This window comes from Bos grunniens, chromosome 9, assembly GCF_055505025.1.
Source record: "Bos grunniens cultivar Pamir isolate PY7600 chromosome 9, Bosgru_T2T1.0, whole genome shotgun sequence".
In the NCBI taxonomy this organism is placed as follows: domain Eukaryota; kingdom Metazoa; phylum Chordata; class Mammalia; order Artiodactyla; family Bovidae; genus Bos; species Bos grunniens.
The window spans coordinates 105,081,666-105,097,500 of record NC_141173.1 but is presented as its reverse complement, the minus strand read 5'-3'; the positions used below and the strand labels follow the sequence as shown (position 1 = coordinate 105,097,500).

The window sequence follows — 15,835 nt, the reverse complement described above, 5'->3', positions numbered from 1 at the left end:
CATAAAGTGAAGGGACCGGATTCCATCATCTTCGTTTTCTGAATGTTGAGCTTCAAGCCAACTTTTTCACTCTCCTCTTTCACTTTCATCAAGAGGCTTTTTAGTTCCTCTTCTCTTTCTGAGGTAAGAGTGGTGTCATCTGCATATCTGACGTTATTGATATTTCTCCCGGAAATCTTGATTCCAGCTTGTGCTTCTTCCAGTCCAGTGTTTCTCATAATGTACTCTGAATATAAGTTAAATAAACAGGGTGACAATATACAGCCTTGACGAACTCCTTTTCCAATGGGAACCAGTCTATTGTTCCATGTCCAGTTCTAACTTTGCTTCCCGACCTGCATACAAATTTCTCAAGAGGCAGATCAGGTGGTCTGGTATTCCCATCTCTTTCAGAATTTTCCACAGTTTATTGTGATCCATCACAGTCAAAAGCTTTGGCATAGTCAATAAAGCAGAAATAGATGCTTTTCTGGAACTCTCTTGCTTTTTCCATGATCCAGCGGATGTTGGCAATTTGATCTCTGGTTCCTCTGCCTTTTCTAAAACCAGCTTGAACATCAGGAAGTTCAAGGTTCACATATTGCTGAGGCCTGGCTTGGAGAATTTTGAGCATTACTTTACTAGCGTGTGAGATGAGTGCAATTGTGTGGTAGTTTGAGCATTCTTTGGCATTGCCTTTCTTTGGGATTGAAATGAAAACTGACCTTTTCCAGTCCTGTGGCCACTGCTGAGTTTTCCAAATGTGCTGGCATATTGAGTGTAGCACTTTCACAGCATCATCTTTCAGGATTTGAAATAGCTCAACTGGAATTCCATCACCTCCACTAGCTTTGTTCACGGAGAAGGCAATGGCACCCCACTCCAGTACTCTTGCCTGGAAAATGGCATGGACGGAGGAGCCTGGTAGGCTGCAGTCCATGGGACCTTGAAGAGTCGGACACGACTGAGCGACTTCACTTTCACTTTTCACTTTCATGCACTGGAGAAGGAAATGGCAACCCACTCCAGTGTTCTTGCCTGTAGAATCCCAGGGACGGGGCAGCCTGGTGGGCTGCCGTCTATGGGGTCGCACAGAGTCGGACACGACTGAGGTGACTTAGCAGCAGCAGCAGCTTTATTCATAGTGATGCTTTCTAAGGCCCACTTGACTTTACATTCCAGGATGTCTGGCTCTAGGTCAGTGATCACACCATTGTGATTATCTGGGTCATGAAGATCTTTTTTGTACAGTTCTTCTGTGTATTCTTGCCATCTCTTCTTAATATCTTCTGCTTCTGTTAGGTCCATACCATTTCGGTCCTTTATCTAGCCCATCTTTGCATGAAATGTTCCTTTGGTATCTCTGATTTTCTTGAAGAGATCCCTAGTCTTTCCCATTCTGTTGTTTTCCTCTATTTCTTTGCATTGATCACTGAGGAAGGCTTTCTTATCTCTTCTTGCTATTCTTTGGAACTCTGCATTCAGATGTTTATATCTTTCCTTTTCTCCTTTGCTTTTCGCTTCTCTTCTTTTCACAGCTATTTGTAAGGCCTCCCCAGACAGCCATTTTGCTTTTTTGCATTTCTTTTCCATGGGAATGGTCTTGATCCCTGTCTCCTGTACAATGTCACGAACCTCATTCCATAGTTCATCGGGCACTCTATGTATCAGATCTAGGCCCTTAAATCTATTTCTATAGTTAAGTGAAAGTATCCAATCTGAGGGAGATGCCCATCTATGACATTCTGGGAAAGGCAAAGCTACACAGATGATAAGCAGAAGATGGGGTGGGGGAGTTCGAAGGATTCCATGTGATACTTTAGGATGCATATCTGTTGCTATGCATTTGTCTAAGCCCACAGATTTGTGTAGCCCAAGGTGTTAATCATAATCTACTCTGATTTCATTATTTTGGCTGTATCAGTGGAATATACAATGTGACATTGCATCTAACTCTAATAGAAATACATAGAAAAACCTCACTGTAGGGGATGGGGCAAAAAGTGCTAAGTTAACATTGGAAAATAACAGAATCTGTAGACTAAAGGCAAAATAGAGCTTCCATAAACAATTGGCTTGATTTTACAGAGTTCTTTCCAGGATATAGTAGCTAAGAAAGCTGAAACCTCTGCACATGTCACCTGGAAAAGAGCAACACACAGATGAAGGGCAGATGGTGGGAGCCGGGTTCCTCACTGTGGGAGTGAGAGTTACACAAGGGGAGGACCTCTGCCTGGTAATCCTCAATCTCAGCTTCCTGGGAAAATGACATGGGGAGCTGACTGGCCAGGCGAAATGCACAGATCTTTGCAACACGAAGGCCCTGCGGATGTGGGAACTTCACACCTCATCTTTCCAACCATACCTACTAGAAACACTAAGCTCTCAATGATCTGCCAGGTGCAGGTTTTAGGCCAGCTGATGCGAAGAACTGATGCTTTTCCCTGATGGAAAAGATTGAAGACAGGAGGAGAAGAGGACAACAGACAATGAGATGGTTGGATGGTGCTACCAACTCGATTGACATGAGTTTCAGTAGGCTCCAGGAGCTGGTGATGGACAGTGAAGCCTGGGGTGCTGTAGTCCCTGTGGTCACAAAGAGACACAACTGAGCAACTGAACTGACTGAGCCCCCAGGCAGGAACACGGGTGTGAGGGTTTTGGTTACCCCTAAGTTGTCCCAGAATCCTGGTCTTGGAAGTTGGAGTCAGGATTGGGGTGCCTGGGCCTCTGACGAGCAGCTGGTTGGAAAAAAGACCAGTCCTGAGGGCAGGGGTGACCTGAAGTCTCTGAGCTCTGATACCCTGCTGGGATTCATCCCTGGTCGGGACACGTGCGGGGCATACAGTGGTTCCCAGGTGGTACTAGCAATAAAGAACCCACATTCAACAGCAAGGAGATCAAACCAGTCAGTCCTAAAGGAAATCAACCCTGAGTATTCATTGGAATGACTGATGCTGAAGCTCCAATACTTTGGCCACCTGATGTGAAGAGCTGACTCATTGGAAAAGACCTTGATGCTGGGAAAGACTGAGGGAAGGAGGAGAAGGGGTAACAGAAGATGATATGGTTGGATGGCATCATTGACTCAATGGACATGAGTTTGAGCAAACTCCAGGAGATAGTGAAAGACAGGGAAGCCTGGGGTCTTGCAGTCCATGGGGTCACAAAGGGTCAGACATGACTAAATGACTAACACTTTCACTTTTTGAAGAACAAAGGTATACCTTAATCTGGTTGCTGTATACCTGCAACAAAGACAACATTGGAAATGAAGTATATTCCAAATAAAATAACCATTATTTTTACAAATAAATTGGAATGCCTACTACATTCCTGTTGAGCATTGGTGACAACAAATGCTGGAGAAAATGCCTGGAGAAAAGGCAAACCTTCTACACTGCTGTAGGCAAACCACCTCCTTCCAATAAAGCTTGGTTTCAGATTTGAATCAATTACCACAGTATGAGTTTACATGGACTGTGAACTAAGGGTCTGACTATAGTAGGCAATATGTGAAGACAATTGTGGTATTCCATGTGAGAGTGAATGTTTCTTGTCAGATCTGTAGCTCAATATTTTTTGGATAAGCTACAATGATTGTAGCTAAGTCCTGTTGAGTGTGAATCAAATTTGTGAATCAGAAGGTGATCTACATTTCTTTGAACAGTCGGTAAAACTTCTAAGTAATAAACTCTAAATTTCAAATAATGAAACGTTTATCTGGAATTTACAGGCTCTTTGAAAGGTGTATTCTACCATGAAAACTTTTCCTCTATCCTTTTTGTATGAAATTTTTCACGGTAACACTTTAACTCCTCCGTTGTGAATGTTATTATCAAGATAAGCTTGTTCACATTTGTGATGGAGGTGGATTGATCCACTGTGATTGCTCTCTGGTCACATGCCTTTCCCAATTTCTACTAATGTCCCTACATTCAAGATTTTTTTCTTTTTGTACCCATCGAATTCTACCTCTCAGATCTGCATTTACACAGAATGAGAAATACCTGGCAAGTTCAGATTATATTAAACACTGCTTCCAAAGCTTTTTGCATCTCAAAGGAATCTGAAAATGATGGAGGAGGAAGAATACTTGAGATTTTAAATGATTTCTAAGCCCCACCCCCAAAGAAACCTATTAGACTAAGACATCCTAGTATCTTTTACTGGTCTGTATAAATACATTTAGTTTCTATCCTTCTGTTATAAAATTGAGAAAAATGACCAAAGTTGCAACAGATTGGAGGTTCATGTTTGGAATGACTGAAGATGAAAGAGGCTACATGAGTTCAAAGGAGTATGTGTAGGTTGATACAAGGTATCAACAAGTATGTATCAATGCGTTGATAAAGTATACCTTTGTAAACAAAGATAAAACATTTATCTTTTCCTCTTTAACTGAATCTTCCAGAATTTAACTTCTTCAGCTGGCTCCCCTGTGGACTGGATGGTTTATTGTGACCAGATTTCAAGTAATTATACTAATCATTGCTTTGATGTGTTCTCTTTGATTTAAAACTGTTTATGCTTTCTATCTCTCTCTGTTGTAGTATAATCTTATTATGCTCTAGCAGTATGACGTGTTTTGTCTATTTAATAAGATTGTTGCTTGCATTATTCACTGTGTAAGCAGGTCTCCACCATATGAATGATGGCTTAAGGTCTTGAAGCAGTTAACATATCAATATGTACATAGATATTTATAATTATATGTACATAGATTGTTATATGTATAGAGACCTTCCTAATTATATGTCTACAGATTTTTGTATCTAGATGTATAGACATATTTATAGTAATATGTATAGAGATATTAAGGAGTTCAGTCCCATAGTTTGAACGTTCTTTGGCATTGCCCATTTTGGGGATTGGAATGAAAACAGACCTTTTCCAGTCCTGTGGCCACTGCTGAGTTTTCCAAATTTGCTGGCATATTGAGTGCAGCACTTAACAGCATCATCTTTTAAGATTTGGAATAACTCAGCTGGAATTCCATCAACTCCACTAGCTTTGTTCATAACGATGCTTCCTAAGGCCCACTTGACTTCAGACTCCAGCATGTCTGCCTGTAGGCAAGTGATTACACCACCATGATCATCCCAGTCATTAAGACCTTTTTGTACAGTTCTTCTGTGTATTCTTGCCACCTCTTCTTAATATCTTCTGCTTCTGTTAGATCCATACCATTTCTGTTGTGCCCATCTTTGCATGAAATGTTCCCTTGGTATCTCTAATTTTCCTGAAGAGATCTCTAGTCTTTCATGGACCTAACATTCCAGGTTCCTAGGTAATATTGGGAAAGGAGTATGTCAAGGCTGTATATTGTCACCGTAAGAAGAACTACAGAGCTTCTTGGTGAAAGTGAAAGACTACATTGAAGAAGTTGGCTTAAAAGTCAACATTCAGAAAACTAAGATCATGGCATCCAGTCCCATCACTTCATGGCAAATAGATGGGGAAACAGTGGAAACAGTGACAGACTTCATTTGGGGGGCGGGGGGAGCGGGGCTTTAAAATCACTGCAGATGGTGACTGCAGCCATGAAATTAAAAGACGTTTGCTCCTTGGAAGAAAAGCTATGACCAACCTAGACAGCATATTAAAAAGCAGAGACATTACTTTGCCAACAAAGGTCCATCTAGTCAAAGATACGGTTTTTCCAGTAGTCATGTATGGAAGTGAGAGTCGAACTATAAAGAAAGCTGAGCGCCAAAAAATTGATGCTTTTGAACTGTGGTGTTGGAGAAGACTCTTGAGGGTCCCTTGGACTGCAAGATCAAACCAGTCAATCCTAAAGGAAATCAGTCCTGAATATTCATTGGCAGGACTGAGGCTGAAGTGAAGCTCCAATACTCTGGCCACCTGATGCGAAGAACTGACTCACTGGAAAAGACCCTGATGCTGGGAAAGATTAAAGGCAGGAGGAGAAGGGGACGACAGAGGATGAGATGATTGGATGGCATCACCAACTCGATGGACATGAGTTTGAGCAATCTCCGGGAATTGGTGATGGACAGGGAAGCCTGGCGTGCTGCAGTCCATGGGGTCGCAAGGAGTCGAACCCGACTGAGCCACTGAACCGAACTTAACAAGGGACCCGACATTTTCTATTCAGCCCCAGGCAAGGACCGGAAACCGGGTATCCGGTCCCCCCGTGTCCCCGCCCCCTCTGCGCTGTCGTCCAATCACGTTTGGCCCGCCTTCCGCACTTCCGGCGCCGACTTTCGGCGGCGGTGGCGGCGGTTCCGTGGACCGAGGAGCCTACACCCCACGCCATGGCGTCTGAAAGCGCTGGGCCGGCGGAGCTGGGCTTCGTGGAGGCGGCGCCGTCGTGGCGGCTGCGCAGCGAGCAGTTCCCAAGCAAGGTGGGCGGCCGGCCGGCGTGGCTGAGTGCGGCCGGGCTGCCCGGGCCCCCGGAGCTGGCCTGCCCGCTGTGTGGCCGCCCGATGGCCTTCCTGCTGCAGGTGTACGCGCCGCTGCCGGGCCGCGCCGACGCCTTCCACCGATGTTTCTTCCTCTTCTGTTGCCGGACGCCGCCGTGCTGCTGCGGCCTGCGCGGTGAGCGGCTGCGGCCTCTGCTCCGGGTTGGGTCCCGGAAGCCGCCCGGCCTCCCCCGTACCCCGCTGGCCTCTCCCACCCGGCACCCTGCCGGCTTCTCCCCTCAGGAAACCGCCCGGGCTCCCCCGTACCCCGCCGGCCTCTCCCCCCCCAGAACCCCCGAGCACTTGCAGGGGTCGGGGCGTCCCGCGTGCTCGCCCACTCCTAGCCGCCAGCCTTCTGGTTAGTTAGTAGGTAATAGGTGTGGTAGGTTACTTTCAGGTAATAGAAATTGTCACTTTTTTCTGTAGTCTGACTTTACCTATTATTGTTAATTTGAATAAACTGTAAGGGCGTATTTAGTTGTGTGAACTGTAAAAGTTTCTCCTTCTTTTCTCCGTTTCCAAAAAATAAGCTCTTTGCACGTGAAAACTGTCTTCAGTTTTTCTTTTTTAAAAATGAATGTTTTTTTTCAGTCCAGTGTGAAGGCTCAAATACTTGAATTGCTATATTGTTTTATTTAAATCATTCATTAACAGTTCTCCTTTTCTCCCCTTAGTTTTCAGAAATCAGCTCCCCAGGCAAAATGACTTCTACTCCTACGAGCCACCTTCTGAGGATCCTCCGTCAGAGACAGGAGAGTCTGTGTATCTCCACCTCAAGTCTGGTGCACATCTCTGCAGAGTTTGTGGCTGTTCAGGCCCCAAAAGATGCTCCAGATGTCACAAGGCACATTACTGCAGTAAGGAGCATCAGAGTCTGGACTGGAGATTAGGACATAAGCAGGCTTGTGCACAGACAGGTCAGTCAATTCTTTTTTAATTTTTAAATATCAGCTCAGTTTCCTGGTGTCTGTAGGCCAAATCTTTCATTTTGAGGATAAAGGTTAACATTAGAAAAGGTGTAATAATTTTCAGAGTTTTGGTTAACTAGTGACATAAACACCTTTATGAAGAAGGAGCTGTGAGTTCTCACCCACTCACATCCCAACCATGCTTTAATACAGTCATGTAATGTATGAACCATAATCTACAATGGTGGAGCTACATGTGTTAGTTTCTAAGGAATACTGTTTATGACATGGAATACATTTCAGAAAAAGGAAATTATTTGATTCTTAAAACTAAATGATCACTAATGATGCTAGTTACCTTTTGTTTCAGATAATTTGGACAATACAGTTCCAGATCACAACTTCCTTTTTCCAGAATTTGAAATTGTAATAGAAACAGAAGATGAGATTATGCCTGAAGTTGTGGAAAGAGATGATGAATCAGAGATTATAGGAACCATGGGTAAGGAATCTGTTTCAAAACTCATTTGTTAAGTGAGTGAATATAATACTTGAAAGAAAGGGCTCAATATGCTGAGAAGAGAAGTACTGAGCGACTCACTTGGGAGGCTTCAACCTGTACTTTTCAAATACTGTCTCATTTGAAGATATCCTTTCTGTACTCCTCTCATTGGCATATACAATGTATATTTTGATTCCTGTGAAGTGTCACAGGGTGTATCCAGGTGGTCAGTTGGGTGGGGCTTCACAAGATGTTGGAAACTTGGAAAGTTTATCTGGTTCCAAGATTTGTTTCTCAAATTGAGATGGTGTACATGAGAGTGCCTTGCAGTGTTTGGTGGGTGGCAGGCGCCCTCTTACCTAGCAAGTTTCAGGTCCATGATTCTGTCAGTTACTTCCCGGTGGTCACGTGCTAGAGCAGTGCCTGTGCTCAGGAGGAGCCAGCATTTCTCCAACACATACTCTGTTGTACAGCACGTAGCATGGGCCTTCTGTGCATGATCTCACTGAGATTTTCACATCAGAACAATACATTGAAAACAGTACCTCATTTTGCAGTGAGGAATTTGAGGTTCTGGGTATAACTTGTTTGGGCATATAACTGACCAAAGTTAAGTTTCAGAACTGGAGTTTGAGCTTACACCTTACTGACTTTAGAACTTGATCTCTTAATCACCACAGAATGTAGATTTTTAGATTCTAAATTAAATTTTACATTAGAATGTCAGTTTACTGGCTTATAGTTCACATTCAGGATATCAGAAATACCCTCTGAGTCACAAAGACTCTTGGCTGTTCAGGACAGGGTGATTCATTTAGCTGGGATTCCAGAGGTAAGAGTGAAAGTGTGAGCTGACAGGTCCAGTGAGCCTGTGATGACTGAATGAGTGTACCAGTTGGGAAAGGAGAGATGGGGCAGAAAGAAACTGGAAATAAGAGTTCAGACAAGTGAAGGACATAGGAATTAGAAGGGCTCATGATTTGGGAGTATCCTTTTCAGTCCTGAGCCTGGGACTTGGGGTCTATTCTTAATTTGAAGGTTTAAGGAGAAGCTCTTTAAAGAAACAGCAGAATAATGCTGCTTCATGGAGTACCTGGAAAGTCAGGTAGTCTTAAAGCACAGATGTTAATGAACCAAAACAGGGCAAACCTGTGAAAACATCAGGCCTTCACTGTCTGATTTAACACTAAGTTGGTTGTTTAAAAACTGGCTTTCCTCTGCATGTGTTTATTGTCAAGATTGCATGTGGGTTATTCCTGTTGCCATAATAGTAATGTTGATGATTTTTCAGGTGAAGCACATGAGGAAGAATTGGAATCCATGGCAAAACATGAATCTAAGGAAGATAGAATTTTCCAGAAGTTTAAAACTAAAATATCCCTTGAACCAGAACAGGTAAAATGGAACTCATATAGCTCCTTCTGCTGTTCAAGTGGTGTAGGGGTATGAATCTTGAGTTGGGAATTCCCTGGTGGTCCAGTGGTTAGGACTTTGCACTCCCACTATTGGGGGCCCAGGTTCGATCCCTGGTGGGGAGACTAAGATCCCAAAAACCCCCACCCCACCCCACCCCGCCCCCGCGCCAGGAAAAAAAAACACACCTGTGTAGAAGTAACTTTTTCTAATACAGTTAGTCTCTTGTCTGTGGGATTCCTTCACACAAGTGGTCCATATGGAAAGCTGTTTGTAGTGCTGATCCTTTTAATAGTTACGGAAAGACTAAAGGTTACATTGTGTATCATACAGTCATTTTCTAAAACCATCAGCAGAGATAAACATCTTTTGTTGCCTGTAACACATGGAGTTTAGACACTAATGGCAAGACAGAGAAGAAATTTTGGCCCATTTTTCCAACAGGGACCTTTGACTTAAAACATTAACCTGACACATTCGTAGAGAAATCACTGACTTTGTGAAAAGAATAATGGGTTTTCGTGGTGTGAGGATTCCTGGCTCCTTGGGTTATATTTTGGCCTTCTGATGTAGTTGTATCTACAGTATAGGGAGAAGAAAAAAGTGGTTTTGAGGATCAAGGTAGATTATAGACTTACAGTAAGTGTTCAGCAACTGTTTCCCTTTGCCTGTTTTCTTCCATTAACTTTATTCCCTTAATTTCCTTCACCATAAATATAAACCAGTAAAGACTTTGCAAAATTCCCGTAAGTCAGTTACTAGAGCAAATAAATACTTAGGGGCTTATAGGAAGAATAGGTCTAGGTCCTAAATACTGAGAAGGTGGTTTTTAGCAATGTGTATTTCTTTTTTAACAAGAAACATCTAGGAAAATCACTCGGTTGTTACGTAACATTTTATTATAGTGAAATTTACTTCTGTTGTATTTAAAACAGTGTGTCTCACTTGGTATTTGTTCGTTTCAAAATTGGCAACTAAGGCTCCTTATCTGTGTGAAGGTCCGCAGAGACACTGGGCTGCATTTTATATTCAAAACCTGGTAATGGGGAAATAAAATTATTGTTAGTCTCTTCACAAAACAGCCATAGAATTCAGAATTTAACCGTATTGTCATCTAAGAAAAATACTTGTGATGACCTGCATCAGATGAGCGGACAGTGTCACTTTGACGATACTGAGGCAGGCATTAAGGGTGCCGTGTGTATGTGCCAGGGAGTCGGGGAGAGGCAGGCAGGAAACCGGTTTTCAGATGAGTGTTTCATCAATTGTCAGAGTATGTACAAAGTTTCTTGAGATGATCCTCAGGTAACATGAGATGTTGGTGATTTAAACTGATCCTAACTGATTTTAGATTCTCAGATACGGCAGAGGGATTGCCCCGCTCTGGATCTCCGGTGAAAATATCCCTAAAGAAAAGGATATTCCAGATTGCCCCTGTGGTGCTAAGAGATTATTTGAATTCCAGGTAGGATCTTGAAAAGGAATATTTTAGTATATATTTACCCTATTAAATATTAAAAAAACTTTGCCAAAGTAATCTATTTGCAGGAGTTCCTGTGGGCGCTGTGTGTGGAAGGTGGCCTTTAAGGACAATTAGTAGTTTCTGCCCCACCTTACAGTATGTTCCAAGGAGGGAATTATCCTCTACTGGTTAATCTGGAAGTTACTTCTGCCTCCAATTTGCTTGCTTTTTCTGAGATTTATCAGTTTACTAGTTTATAGACGCTATTGACTGGCTTCCGCAGTAGTGAGGGTTTAAACGTCACTTATGCCACCTGGACCACCCCCTGCTTCCCAGTGTGGTTATAGCGTTATTTTTAGTGCCTCTGTTGTTACCTTTATAATTTAAAATAATATAGCTTCAGTCTTCGTGAGAGGAGTATTTTAGAACCCTTGCTCTGTTTAGTCTTGGTTTGTGGATTTGTTAGAACAAATGAATGTAATGATTAAGATAAGATTTGTCTTGCCGAAAAGAGATTATTAGTGTCAGGATCCATTTGGGTTGGGTGGAAACTACTCTTGAACTGTCGATTCACTAACATTATAAAGTCATAGTTGTTTCGTAACGGTTGAAAGGGTAATTTGAGGACTGACCCAAAATGGACTGGTTCTTGGTGCCTGACACCCACGTACAGCAGTCTGATAGCAGTGGTGGCAGTGCTGCCTCCACTCACTCCCAGACCACGGACTCCTCAGACCCCTTTCTAGTCTAAACAAATACGTCAGTAGGTTGTCTTTTTGTATTCCACGGTAGTGTTTCTTCAGAGTCATAGTAACGGCATCTGCTATTCAGGTTGTAAATAACACAAAATAAAGTTGCCCAAATAGAAGCCTCTGCCCTATTTTTGTGGCATTATTATTAATAAAAAATAATTAACAGCCAGGTTAAACAGATCAGCCAATCTTATACTTGGGAACTTCTTTCTCAGATAAAAGGACACCAAATATAAAGAGGGGCTTTAAAGAAACACAGAGCTGTAAAGTATTTTTAGATTGTTAGTAAGTTACCAGTGTAATGTCTGCAACCTTGCTGTAAAATGTGGAGACTGAGAGATCGGGATCCCTACAGTAGCCCTGGCAGGGAAGATCTGGTCTGTTGAAAACTGTGTGCTCCTCACCTCCAAGGAGAGCTCTGATTGTGCCATCCTTTTCTCAGGTCATGCCTCAGCTGCTCAACTACCTGAAGGCCGACAGACTGGGCAGGAGTGTCGATTGGGGAGTCCTGGCCATCTTCACCTGTGCTGAAAGCTGTAAACTGGGCATTGGCTACACAGAGGAATTTGTTTGGAAGCAAGATATAACAGATGCAGCCTAAAGACAATGGTGTAAAGTCTTAAAATATTCATAATCTCTTCTACCTTGCAGTTCCATTTCTAGAACTTTATCCTAAGGAAACAGTTGTACCAGAGATACACAAAGATGATGTTTTAGGTGTTGTTTACATTGTCTGAATGTTAGACAAAAATGTCCAGTGGCAGGGAATTCAATAAATTCTGGTATATCTATCTAGCAGGAGGCTACCATCTTAATGATACAGACCTATATGCAGATCAAGTAAAATAGACAATACCATCTGTATACCATCTCATCTATAAACCACCTCATCTATAGTACCACCCCATCTATAATACCACCCCATCTATAATACCATCTCATCTATAATACCATTATAGATGGTATTCATACTTTGAAGGTTTTGTAAAAATATACATGTGTATGTGTATCAAAAAATCAGAGATAGTAGATGTGAACTCAACAGTGGAACCAAGAACTTTTTACTTATGTTTAAAATGAATTTTTTAATTTTAAGTTATATTTAAAAAGAACTAAGATCTTTTTACTTATATTTCTTTTTATAATAAAAATGGATTATGTGCCTAATTAAGTCAAACTATCACTCAGAGCATTTTCCCCCTAAAATTTGCAAAATTCAAGAGAAAAATAGTTGGGTAAAATCCCAAGAGACATGTTTAATAATCAGGTGATTGTCACAGGCTCCAGTTTACATGGAAGCCCAGAATGTGAGAAAATTCTGAACCCCACTCACTAATTGGACTTCCCTGGTGGCTCAGACGGTAAAGTGTCTGCCTACAATGTGGGAGACCTGGGTTCTATCCCTGGGTTGGAAGATCCCCTGGAGAAGGAAATGGCAATCCACTCCAGTACTCTTGCCTGGAAAATCATTCACTAATCACTAATCATTGACTAATTAGTACAGTGAATTCGATACCCACTAATTCTGAAAGCAACAGTTAGCAGGATCAGAAAAATGAGTAGATTTGTGATCAGAAGAGCTGACTTGGAAAAGCTCTACCTCAAAACTGACCTTAGTCAGCCAGTGGCACTGCTTACAGACCACAGACTGAAAGGCAAGAGCGATGGTCTTCTCTTTCCATCTGCCTGTCTCAGCACTGCCCAGGTAGCAGGCAGACCCGAGGAATGATTTGGAATCAGCCACTGGAATTTCTCTGGGTTGGGCCCCAGGGACTGTTGGGCCTAAGGGAGGCCCTGAAGAGGCTTTCAAATGAGGGATACTCTGTTTACACAAGTGGTTCCTAAATCAGTGCTAAGGCTCCTTCCCACCCCAAGCAATACACACTTACATTGTGATAATTCCCAGTTCTCTCAGCAGCAGTGAAGCCTGCCCAGCACTAAGGCAAACCTGGAGACATTGCTGTTCATCACTGCTTCAAGACTGACAGCTAGTTCTGGTTAACAGCCCTGCTAACCCTGAAATGCACTGCTGCCATAAACACAACCTAGAACGGCGTAACATCACTTGCTAATGCCACCGACTTGATTACTTCATTATACTTTTATATCAGGAAGTCCTAGCCTTTTACTCGGTGGTGTGTGTATAGTAGTGTTACTACTGTAGTAGTCGTCGCTCAGTCGTGTCCGACCCTGCAACCCCATGTACTGTAGCCCGCCAGGCTCCTCTGTCCATGAAATTCTCCAGGTAAGAATATTCGAGTGGGTAGCCATCCCCTTCTCCAGGGGATCTTCCCAACCCTAGGATCAGACCCAGGTCTCCTGCATTGCTGGCGGATTCCGTACCATCTTGAGCCACCAGGTGTGTATGTAATTCATACAAAGGTGTGTATATAAAATAGTTACACGTAGCACTAAATGTGAAACTGCAGTATGGAATCCCATGGAGAGACTTAAATACAACTTTCAGAGGGAGAGAATGGCATTACAGTCCTGAAGCTAGGAGTGCTAAGTCAGCGAGAATCACCCATCATTAAGGGGACATAGCCTGTGGCTACTGAGAGACAATATGGCAAGAGTCACACACTTGGCAGGAAGCTCAGTGGAGAACTGATCTCCTGGGACCTTCAGAGTCCAAACTGTAACTCAGATGTAAGTTTGCCAAAATAGGACAGCACCCTGACTGCTAAGGACTTTTTAAGTGAATTCACTATGTTCTACTTGGAGACATCCCTGGATGTTTGTATAGACATGCAGGCGTGTGGTAATCGGCCAAGCTACTTTACGTGTATATTCCTGCCATGGTCTGGAGATGACAGGGAGTTCACAGGGCATTTCCACTTGGACACAGACATCCAAATCACAGCACTGACTTGGCAGCCATGTCCAAAAAAAGCAACTAGTTGAAATAACTAAACAATTTTAAAACTTAGATAAAAAAGGTAACTCAGTTGTTTCTAGAAATGTGAAGACACATTTAAAAACCTTAATGATGACCATGAAATGATTGATGCAAGACCCAGCAACTGCTCCTGCAGAGGATATCAAACTGCCAAACCATGTACTCCACCATCCCCCCAACCCTGGGCTTGGCCTGGACACCACCTGACCAGGCAGCTAACCCCGCTGTAGAGAGCAGTGCATCCACCTCCTCATTTCAGGTACTGAGTGCCGGTCTCGTCCTTCAACAATTCAGATTATAGTGAAGAAGAAACGTTCCAGTGCTTTTGATAATCATATCGGTGGCAGTACTCTGTTATTCTAACTCATCATCCCATGTGTCTTTAAAAATTAAGGGTTCTAAGCATAAAATACATTAATTCAGAGCTGATGGGGACACACGTATACCTGTGGCTGATCCATGTTGATGTTTGGCAAAAACCATTGTAACATTGTAAAGTTATCCTCCAATTATAATAAATTAAAAAATACAGAGCTGACTAAAAGCCCTGCAGTCTGGATTGGATGTATTAATATGAACTTAATGAGGCATTTTTGTCTTGAGAAATTTTAAAGGGAAAGTAAGCATTTATCCTGCTATGTGAAGTATATCACTATAAAAAAAGTTTTCCAACAAATAATGAAAAAGTGATTAAAATTTCATCTTATACAACCTAAGGAATTAATAGATCAATGAGAAGGAGACAATCAGACATTCAACTCCTAAAACCACTATTTACAGTCTCTATAAAGGGATCAAGCCTTCAGATGCAGCCACAGGAAACAGAAGAGGGTGTGCTGACTGCACCGTCTGGAGTTTGCCAACAGCAAAATAGACCAAGAAACCACTAGCCAAACAAGCCTGTAAATTTCCTTAAGTGAGATGGGGAACTTCCGGAATAAAACAGACATAAAAACATACCGATTTATTAAAATGGAAGACTAATCGATATTGGTGTTTGGTAATTACTGTCAAAGGATAATAGTTACGGGGTGTGTGTCTGGACTGGACCATAAGGAGCTTCTGGGATGGCTCGCAAGGTTCTGGCTGCTGGCTGCTGGGGTGTCTGCCTCTGAATAATATGTGAAACGGGTGTTGGGTTTCCTGTGTGTGCTGCATTTTACAACTGTAAGTTGTAATGTACGTTCAGTCAAGTGATTGGAAATAGATAAATATATCAACAATAATTTTAAAGTATTCTGAAAAATACCATTAATAAGAAACTATAAAATACTTAGGAATTAACTTCTATGAAATGTAAAAGCCCTAAATAAAAAAAATTATGAAACTTTACTGAAGAACCTAAGAGAAGACCTACACGTGAGGAGACAATTCTTTCTTGGATAGAAGGAGATACTACTGGAATGATGTCTTTTGGATGAATTCCTGCATTACTGACATCACTAATGACTTCTTCTGGACTATAATCTGGTATGGATCTACTAAAACCTAGGAT

The 15,835-nt window shown here is 42.3% G+C and overlaps 1 protein-coding gene across 1 annotated transcript; it reads left to right on the top strand.

Annotated features, from left to right (window-relative positions):
* Positions 1–6,189: 6,189 nt before the first annotated feature.
* Positions 6,190–12,608, top strand: PDCD2 (programmed cell death 2). The gene is made up of 6 exons (XM_086318811.1): positions 6,190–6,540; positions 7,079–7,321; positions 7,683–7,814; positions 9,106–9,209; positions 10,579–10,692; positions 11,884–12,608. Exons 1-6 carry the CDS (start codon positions 6,258–6,260, stop codon positions 12,040–12,042), a joined length of 1,035 nt encoding a protein of 344 aa, XP_086174937.1. The 5' UTR covers positions 6,190–6,257; the 3' UTR covers positions 12,043–12,608.
* The last annotated feature ends 3,227 nt before the right edge of the window (positions 12,609–15,835 follow it).

Bases quoted from the DNA above. Each gene is read 5' to 3' on its own strand.
- PDCD2 (XM_086318811.1), top strand. From the start codon at position 6,258: ATGGCGTCTGAAAGCGCTGGGCCGGCGGAGCTGGGCTTCGTGGAGGCG. The intron at 6,541-7,078 runs GTGAGCGGCTGC...TTCTCCCCTTAG, and splicing joins GTGCTGCTGCGGCCTGCGCG to TTTTCAGAAATCAGCTCCCC. The intron at 7,322-7,682 runs GTCAGTCAATTC...CTTTTGTTTCAG, and splicing joins GCAGGCTTGTGCACAGACAG to ATAATTTGGACAATACAGTT.